The sequence below is a fragment of the Erithacus rubecula genome (assembly GCF_903797595.1).
Source record: "Erithacus rubecula genome assembly, chromosome: 1".
NCBI lineage: Eukaryota > Metazoa > Chordata > Aves > Passeriformes > Muscicapidae > Erithacus > Erithacus rubecula.
In genome coordinates this window covers 19,625,189-19,634,755 of record NC_136658.1, presented here as the reverse complement: position 1 = coordinate 19,634,755, position 9,567 = coordinate 19,625,189, and the positions used below count along the sequence as shown (strand labels likewise).

The window sequence follows — 9,567 nt, the reverse complement described above, 5'->3', positions numbered from 1 at the left end:
CTTCTTGAATAAAAGGCTGTGAAGCTGAAATTCCGGTTTTAAACTGAGAGGGGGAAAGGACAAAAATCCATTTATGTGCTATCTACTGGTATTTTCATAAATTTCCTGCTTCTAATTGGCTGTGTTCACAAGAGTCAGCTAAAAGGTCCTAGTTACCTACTCTGCATGTTGAAAAACTAACATCACCATACCCAATTGTACTGTTCCTCCAGAAGAGCTGCCAGAGAGTCAGGCTACCAGAATCCTGCCCAAGCTAGCCAAGGAATAAGCAAAAGGCTTTTAGTCCTCCTAATGTGAAGTAATCAGAAAAAGAATCCCAAAAGTCAAATTTCATTATCATGGCTGCTGAACCTGGAATGATGATCGGAGTTAATGTAACTTAGCTGGAGAGGGGAAGGAGAAACAATGGATACTGTGCTTGTAGCTTTTCCCAGGGACATTCAGAGATGCTAAAATTAAAGGAGTATTGGAATGTAAAAGGCATTAGGGTTGCATTTCTATTTCCCTTATACAGAGGAATTCTGTAAACATTATCAAAGTCCCTACAAAAGACTGGCATAGGTCCTTTGGCAGATGTAAATTAGGTTCTGAACTTACTCCCTAATAAAAAAAGACACACATCAGTTTAGACACTTGTCTTAGATCAGCCAGGGAAAAGAAGGATCAGTTTTCTTTAATTCCCAGTCTCTCTTGGGCATTTAACCAAGAAGAGTAATAGTCAATGCATTTATTTCAGTGCTAAATTCTAAATCCTGGGAGATAAACAAAGCGCTAGGATCTAGCACTTGAATCTGCATAATTGATTAATCCCAACAACAGTGCCATCTTTCCAAGGTGGCATTTTCCATTCAAATGCCTTTGCAACAGTAATTCTGGCTACCTGGAATCTACAGAAAGCTTGTCAAAATCTCCCTTTCATACCAACTACAAAAGGGAATCTTTAATTCTGTTCTTTTTTTTTAGAGGATCCTTACAGGCAGGTGGTACTAAAGCTTTATAAATTATCAGGACGCTTAAATTTAAGATTTTTGATTAATTAATTTCTTAGTAACTTTCTGGAAGCCATAGAACTCTTTGCCTTCATTGTGAGCTTATTTCACAGCCAAGTAGATCTAAGTTTTTCCTACATTAAAATCTTTGTATACAAGTCAGGAATACACTTGCCATGTGAACACGGTGCTGTAAAACAGATAAACTCTTGGTAGATTGAGGAAGAGAAGCTTCAGTTCCCACTAGAGTGCACTGGAAAACCATCACCTTAAACACTGGCTCCAGCAAGACAGTTTGGTAAAAGGAAAAGGGAAAGCAGTTAAACACTATCTCAAACAGCAGAAGCAGGAATCTGTGCTGAGTTATTAAACTGACCAATGCTGGAGTCAATGATTATATGTAGCTCAGAAGACAAAGAGAACACAGAGTGGTGGCCTTGAAATTTGGATACAGACTGCCCACCACTTGTTTGCAGCTGGCAGTGGGATTGTTTCATGCTTTCCTTGCTACCACAGGCAATAGAATATTGTGCTTTCTACTCCATGCAGAGAAGTTCACAAGTGTGCCCAAGAGTTTTAACAGAAACAAAACTGATTCCACATACAAAGAAGCAAGGAGAAATGTTGGAGTTTTAACTTATATGCAAGTTGAGAAGAAAATGTCTTTTCCCTGACCCAAGCTGCTTAAAAACAATAGCCCACTTCCACCTTATGACAGCTTGTCCTTGGAGAAAGAACATACATAAATTATTTTACTGCTTGCCTACCATGCCCTTTGCATTGCTCTTATAGCTGGAGGAGAAGAGAAGCACCTCACTTCACATGAAAAGTGTCAGCCTCCTGCCTTGCAACCATGAGCAAGGAAAAGAACTCAGGCTCCTGGTAGCTGGAAATATTAATGGACCTTATTTTACAAGTGCTTTTCCAATAGGAGCAAGTTTTTTCTTATGAAAATGTTCCTTTCATGTATTTTAAGGAAAGACTACCAGTATAGACTGAGAATTAACTACTTCATTAAAGATGCAAACATTTCATGGTTAGTCCACAACCATGTTTACCTTTATATATCTTTTAGAAGTCTTGTAAACTTAAAATTTTGCAAGAGAGATAGGAAAAGAAAGAATACCAATATTCCATTATCCAAGGCAAACAGTGCAAAGATTAAGTGACACAAGGCTATTTAAAAAAACCCATGTTGTTGGTAAGAAATCAGTTTTCAACTTAACAACTGGCACAGTCTCATCAGAGCCAAGGTCTTCACTTTACAGACTTCACATATTACTTTGGAACTTTTGCAAAACCAAATGCACGAATTTATGCAAGAATCAACACAACAAATTGTAGACCTCTTTCTAGTTCTTCTGCCAGACTGAATTTGATTTGATCACAAGCCCCCTGTCCCACAGACACCATTGCTTACAAACCCAAGCAACTGTGGACACTGGGTGTGACACGAGGAGCTTCTAACAAGCACTTAAAGGCACTGAAGTAGGAAACTACACAACACAGTGATCTCAACACAGTTCTACCTAGAACTTCCTAGAACTTTGTGAGGCATCCAGTATTCCTGTTAGGACAGACAGACTGAAACACATTTCTTCACAGCATCCCTACAGGCAGGAGAAAGAAAAAAAACAGTCAGAGTCACCTCAGTTACATTATTTGATAAGAGTCATTCCATGCTGCTATCCCACTGACACTGAGGACTGCTGAGATCAGCTGACCATGTATTAACTGCATTAATATTATTTGAACAACTACACAAGTGCCTTGGAGACAAGCAGGTCTGCTCAGTGCCCACCTGCTGTGGAAGGAACACCTGCAAGGCAGCTTGGAGGCAGTGAACTGCAGAAGGGTGGGGCAGGAGACAGAACTGTGTGCTCACACAGAACAATGCTCATGGGGGACAAGAGGACAAAAGGGACACAGAAGAAGACACTTGTCTAGCAGTAGTTTGGACCAATGTTCAGGCATTCCAAAGGCAAGCCTTATGCTCAGCATTTGGTCAGCAGCTTTACATATTTCTATGGGAAGCCCTCTCATTTTCTCCATTTGTGTTCTCCCACTAGAGAAGATGTTTATTTTCATTTTCAGGTGTAACCAATTGTATTTCCTGCACTATGGAAAACCTTCTAAAGCTAAACATGTAAAGGCTTCTCTAAATGAATCTGTATTATTAAACCTCAAGAAGACAAAGAGAGTGGGGAAGCTTACCTTGCATAGGGTATGAAGGAAATGCTGTACCTAAAAAGGAAGATTTTGAAAGTTACTTTTGATGTCAGAAAAGGTTATTAGAGTCACAATCAAGAACAACCCCTCTGACATTCTAGCATAACCAAAATGAAGCTTTGAGTTTGTGAGTAACAGAAGAAGTATCCTTGCAGGCCTTCTTAGCCCAGCCAGGGTATGAAACACTATGGCAAAATAGAGGGGGATGTTGTGAAAGCATTTTAAACACAGCTCTCCTGCATCCAGTATTCTTCATGCTCCAACACCTACAAGGAGGCAGGATTAGCACTGAGGGGCTGGCTAGCAGTCCATATCAGTTGGTGCACTCCTTTGGTGACCTTGCACAGACCATATGCTAACATGAGAACACTGATAATTTGATTGGCATAACTGAGTCTCTGAACGAGACAAATTCAGGAGAATGTAAAAGAGGAATACCAGGTAGGAGGCAGCAAATTGATTTAAAAGGAAAAGAAAAAGAAAAGAAAAAGAAGAAAAAAAAAAAAGCTTAGTTCAAGGTCAGAGAAATCAAAGGAACTTTTTCTAGAAATGGAGCCCTGAGCTCTGTCTCCAAAGCCTCTGCGGTGGTGTGAGAGACCGAGAAGGGAGCAGGTCAGCTCCTCACTGATGCATTGTCTTGAATCTAAGGGATTGACAAGGTAAAAATTTTCCTTCCACCTAACACAACATCTAAATCCACTCACAATTCAGCTACTGGTGTCAGGTGCAACAGAAAGTGGAGTGTGTAGGGAGGAAATCACTCACCATGCCATGGCAAAAAACTGTAAGATGCAGAAAAGCAGCGCGAGTCCTGCCTTACGCCACTGGAAGGGAGAGGAGAGACAACAGTGTAAGAAACTTACTTTTAAACATTCTCCAGCGACATAAACTCCTGTTATATGTACATACAGGACTCCAGTACTCACCCAGAAAGCAGAACACAGTGTTAGTATGAGGCATAACTAGAAGAAAACAAATTATTTTAATTAAAAATAGAAACTATTCCAGAGTCTGTAAATATTGCAACACTGTAATGGGGTCCTTTACAGAGACAGAAATTAATTACATAATTTCACAGTTTCATTCAATCCTGCATTGTGAGAATTTATCATATTTAAAAGTTCTTTGTATTTAAAATGCTCTTGCTATTACATTTTGGAAGTGAATTAAAGCAATCAGGAAATATCAGCCTGGTTATCTCCAGCAAATGATTTTATGGCTGCAAAGGAGCAGGAGGAAGAGGTTCCTGCAGGTCTTTTGCAGGTCCCTATTCCATCCCACACACTTCTTGGTGCTACAGGCACACACCACATTCCACTGCTTTGCATAAGTAAGACTTGTGAAATACTTTTCAGTTACCACTCCTAGTCTTTCAGTTTCTGCCCAGTTCCTGATGAGTACTTGGCTACCATGGTTATTATTTAAAAGCTCACCTATTAAAACTATGCTACACTTTCAAGAACTTTGGGCTATTGCTTAGTAGCTCTCCTGTGTATATATTTAAGTAAGGCACAATCATTCAAACCAGCACTTTTTCTGTTTTCAGTGTGTGCACTGTGTCTCTCTTTACTACAGGTAAAATATTGGGGATAGTAGGATTATCTGCTTTAACTCTCAGTTTTAACAGAACCCTCATATTAGTTTGCATTTTCAATTTAAGATATGACAGCTCATCTGTCTATAATACATGCTGATAATTCATCTTCCTTCATCAGCATCTAATAGCCTTTAGATACACATGTACCATTGTGCTACTAGAGATTAGGATGTGCATCTTTCTGCTAGAATGGAAAAAAAAAACCATACAGTACTGCATATTGAGACACTAAGACATGCATTGCCAAAGAAATCATACTCTTGAACCCAGCCAGTGCTAACAATAAATGCAGCTCTTCCATTAGTTTTAAGGTGCTGATTTGTATACTGGTCTAAATACTGCATCATACATATAATGACAGGCTTTACCCCAATGAACAGCATTCCAGGAATCCTCCTGACTCCAAGCATCCTGAATGCATACAAAACACACACACACACACACACACACACACACACACATCACACAGTAGTTTCTTGCTTGGATCTGCAAGCATACGCAATTTGTCAAGCTCTGTAGCATCTCTGGATGTGTAAAGCGAAATTGGGAAGTGCTGATGACAAACAAACACTGAAGACATTCAGACTTGAAAATGGGAGTTTCGTGCAAGTTAAATAACCTTTCAACTTTTTGACTTGCCAGGAGAAAATAGGAAAGTTGCAGACACAAAAAACCCCATGTACCTTAAAGAGTCAGTCTAAAATTTAGCACCAACTTTCAGATGCAGAAACACACACAACACAAGGTTTGCTATAACTTCCATCTTCTGAAAATAAAATAATTCCAAGGGTGACTCCACTGAACGCTGAATTTGCAATTTTGTTCTGTCATACAAGTTTCAAAACCTGAAGCTATCAGCCAGCTGGGATGATCCCCAATGCAAGGCAACCAAGGCAATTTCCCCAACTGCTTTGTTACAAAGACATTATTTTATCAAGGTAAAAATACCTACACTGCTCTTTCAAGGCAATCAGACAGAATATAAAAAGACAAAATTATGCAAAATAAAGTATCTAGCAAGATCCACAGGACAACTTAAAAAAATTAGTTTCCTATCATTCACTTCTTAGGCAACATGCAAATATGATGTTGTGACCTCAAGAACCCTAAAAAAAACACATGCATGGCTCACACACACCAGCCACAGACCCTTAATGCTCATTTAGCAAAATAAGCTGGCTCCAGCTCAGTCTTGCCTAACAGAAAGGTGCTTCTCTGGTGCTGCACTTACCTTTCCACTACAGCAGATGTGCAGTGCTTGACATTTTAAGAAAAGACAAAAAACACGATCCAAAAAACCACCCTCACATGCATCCTGAGCCACAGCTGGGTCAATGGATATGAAAGGACTTCACAATGAAAATTGTTGCCAGGTATGTATCAGTTTAAAGCAACTCCTTGGATACTTACTAGCATAACAATAGTAGCGATCAAACGTGTAGGCTCAAACATCCGCTTCAATTGTTTCATTGGTCCCATAAGAAACATAGTGCTGGGAAGAACAAATCGAGATGAACACGCAAATGAGAATGGCAGAAGTGAAACTGGGTAAGATTGACCTGTCTGCTGCCATAGGGGCATCAGTACACTGTTGTTATGACAGTCAGGGTGGCATAAAAGAAATGGGATTATACTGTGAGACAAAATCCATTCCCTCTTCTCTTTGTGCAAGGTATTTACGATTTTATTCACAGTTGTTCTGTTAAATTTAACAGAAGCAGAGCAGAACTACCAAGTCAGAAGCACCGGCCAAGGTCAACTCCAATCAGATCATCCTTGACAGATGCTTTTCTAACCTGCTTTTCAAAAGTGCTATCTAAATCTACTTTTCAAGAACACCATCCACAGAGGCTATGCATATATTGCCAGGTAATCCAGCTCAATTCCTCTACATAAAAGGCTGTTTTCAGGCCTGGATCCATTCTCTGATCTTTTACCAGATCTGCAGCCTCATTTGGAGCCCTGGTGATGAATACTGGATGAATTATGCAAGGTGAAAGTTTTGTCTAAAGTGATATTTCTGCCTCATATACTATATTATTCTGCCTCATTAGCATATTACTTCCAATTCAATTATTTATGCTTTATTGCATCATGCCAATTTTCCACAACCACAGAAAGCTGGGCCTGTCACAGAGGATGTAGGGCGGATGGCCATGTAGTCTTACTACATATGTTTGCCCTGACAGACAGACTGCCCCTAACATAGTCACCAAAACACACAGAACACTTCCAAAAGCAAAATGGCAAAGAATTATTTTTACCTGGGGGAGGAGGAACCAACAAAATCAAAAACTCACAGCATGAGTGTGGTTCTTGTTTACTGATGAGCAACTTTTACCTTGAATGCATTACTAATAACGATAAACAACATTAAAATTATCTTAGTCATTTCAGGGCACTACTGGGGAAACGCTGTTCTGTAGAATTCAAAAAGAAAATTATCAAAAGCAAATCTTCTAAATGCAACAGTTTCTACCACTCATGCACTATCATTCTGCTTTTGTTTCTCATCTGTATCAGGGAAATTATATATAAAGATTGTTACCTCCCAATAGATGCAATATTCCCCAGGGTATAAAACACTGCAAAGAGTACCAGTCCTTTCTTTGGTATCCATAGCAGACAACTACCCTATAAAGGAACATTTAGAGAAGGAGGAGAAATTAACATGTTTTAAATTGAAATAAATATATATATATATCCAAGAAGTGTCACGTCACAAAAGAAATCTTAGGAAAACTTCAAGCCAAACTGCAGAGTAACACATACTAAAGTAAATCGCATTTGTTGGCACTCTTGTTAAGAGTCAGTGTATTGGTAACTAGAACCGAGTCAAAAGTCTCCGCAGAGACTCGGAAAAATTAAGCAACAGCACAGAGGGAGGCTGTAATTAGCTGGGCTCCTGCAACTCAAATATCGGGGAGATCTGGCGCAAAGTCCTTACCAAGATCGAGCACAGGCATCCGATGGCAAAACACGCAATGAAACCTTTCACTCGGGTGCCCCAACCTAACGAAGTCGCATCGATAACCTGGAAACGAGGAGAGAAACAAAAGCGAAACTTGTTTACCGTAGCTCTTTCCTCCTACCAAGCGCGAAAACTTCCTCCCGAACGCTGCCGTGTCCTGTTGGGGCACCCTCCCGAGTGTCCCGGGGGGATGCCGAGGCCCCGGGACGCGGGGCAGCGCTGGAGCCCCGCGGCACCGCCCGCTCGCCCCCGCTCCTTCCCCGCGGTGCCGCTCCGAGCGCCCCGGGGAGGGGCGGCCGGGCCCCCCGCCCGCAGCGGCAGCGCTACCTCGGCCAGCCCGCTCGGCTCCTCCGCGTCGCGGCCGCTCAGCACCCGCTTCAGCTTGTCCATGGCTCCGCAGCCCGCCCGGCCGGCCGGAATTCCCTGCCCTTCCCTGATCTTCCCTTCCCTTCCCAGGGACTACCAGCCCCGGCAGCCACCGCGCCCACCTGCGCGCCGCAGGTACGGGAAGGCCGGCGGAGCACCGCGCAGGCTGCCGGGGGATGTAGTCCGGACGTGAACGGATCCTATCCCCTCCCAGCACTTTGCAATAGCAAAACTCAGTTTTGACATTTTAAGAAAAGACGAAAAAAACACGAACCAAAAAACCCCCACCCCCAGACACATCCTGCACAATGAAAATTGTCAGTGAGGTTTCATTTCTCTTCTCCCGCTCACTTTATTTTCGTCTCCTGCCAGACAAAGGTATGTGGATGCAATGTCCTACCAGCAGCCAAAATTCAGCGTCACAAGTAGTTACTTTAGTTTATTTTGCTCAGTTAAAAACAGAACTGTAAAATGCTTGGTATGTTTTATTTAGCAACATACAAGGAACAATATAAACTGCCACATAAAACTCGACACAAAACAGCTGGAGAATCACCCCACTCCCTCCCCCCTAAAGTTATTTATTCAAAGTGCTACTTTTTTGTCGAAATTTTGTGCTAGAGAGCTTGTTGTACACCAGTTTATATCGCTGCTTCTTGGTAATCTGCGTGGTGTAATAAAGACACAAAGTGCTCCAATTTTGTAACTGTAACTTGTTGTAACTTCCTACAGGTGTTCTTGTGATTTCCCCAGCACTAGTGTTCCACTGAAACGCACAGCACCCTTTAAAATAGATGGAGAGTATCTAGAGTCAGGATATAAATCCATTCCATAAAACTTTACCAATGGATCACAAATTAGGATGTATGATGGACAAGAGAAAATACACAGTATAAGCTAAACATGCAGAGAGCCTTTTCCAATGCTCCCTTCCCACTCTGTGGTTTTCCCCCCACACTTTATTTCAGCCCCAAGGATTTTAATGTTAGCATCACTGACCAAGCCCAAATCACAGTTTCACAAAAGCAGATATAGTTTCCTTCATGCCAGCACTACATGAGCTCTGCTCCCAGTCATACCAGCTATTAAGTGTGTTTTCATAAGCTCTAAGGCATTTATACTAATATATGCTTAGAGTAAAAGTGCCATGATTTACTTTCACCAGAAAAATACCTCTTCACCCCCATTTGTTGTTCCCTTCCTTGTCTCTTTGTTCACTTCCTTCTATCACCAGAGTGGACCCAAAATCTTCTATTACCAAATGGATTTTAATCTTTTCCATGTTGCATTCAGTTATAACTTCCTTCTTCATTCTGACACTAAAATGTTTAGAAACAAGGGCAGGAAGATGAAAAGAAGCCAACAGAATTTAGGACTGTAATGGGGAACACAGAAGACCTTGCTTCTATTTCAAA

General features: G+C 41.2%; 1 protein-coding gene across 1 annotated transcript; it reads right to left on the bottom strand.

The window, feature by feature from the left end:
- Positions 1-703: 703 nt before the first annotated feature.
- SFT2D2 (SFT2 domain containing 2) lies at positions 704-8,259 on the bottom strand. The gene is made up of 8 exons (XM_079317516.1): positions 8,114-8,259; positions 7,763-7,849; positions 7,364-7,449; positions 6,226-6,307; positions 4,145-4,180; positions 3,984-4,042; positions 3,204-3,233; positions 704-2,599 (listed from the first exon to the last, which is right to left on the bottom strand). Exons 1-8 carry the CDS (start codon positions 8,174-8,176, stop codon positions 2,560-2,562), a joined length of 483 nt encoding a protein of 160 aa, XP_079173642.1. The 5' UTR covers positions 8,177-8,259; the 3' UTR covers positions 704-2,559.
- Positions 8,260-9,567: the final 1,308 nt, after the last annotated feature.

Bases quoted from the DNA above. Each gene is read 5' to 3' on its own strand.
- SFT2D2 (XM_079317516.1), bottom strand. From the start codon at position 8,176: ATGGACAAGCTGAAGCGGGTGCTGAGCGGCCGCGACGCGGAGGAGCCG. The intron at 7,450-7,762 runs GTAAGGACTTTG...GTTCCTTTATAG, and splicing joins GATGCCTGTGCTCGATCTTG to GGTAGTTGTCTGCTATGGAT. The intron at 2,600-3,203 runs GTAAGCTTCCCC...TCCTGCCTGTAG, and splicing joins TCCTTCATACCCTATGCAAG to GGATGCTGTGAAGAAATGTG.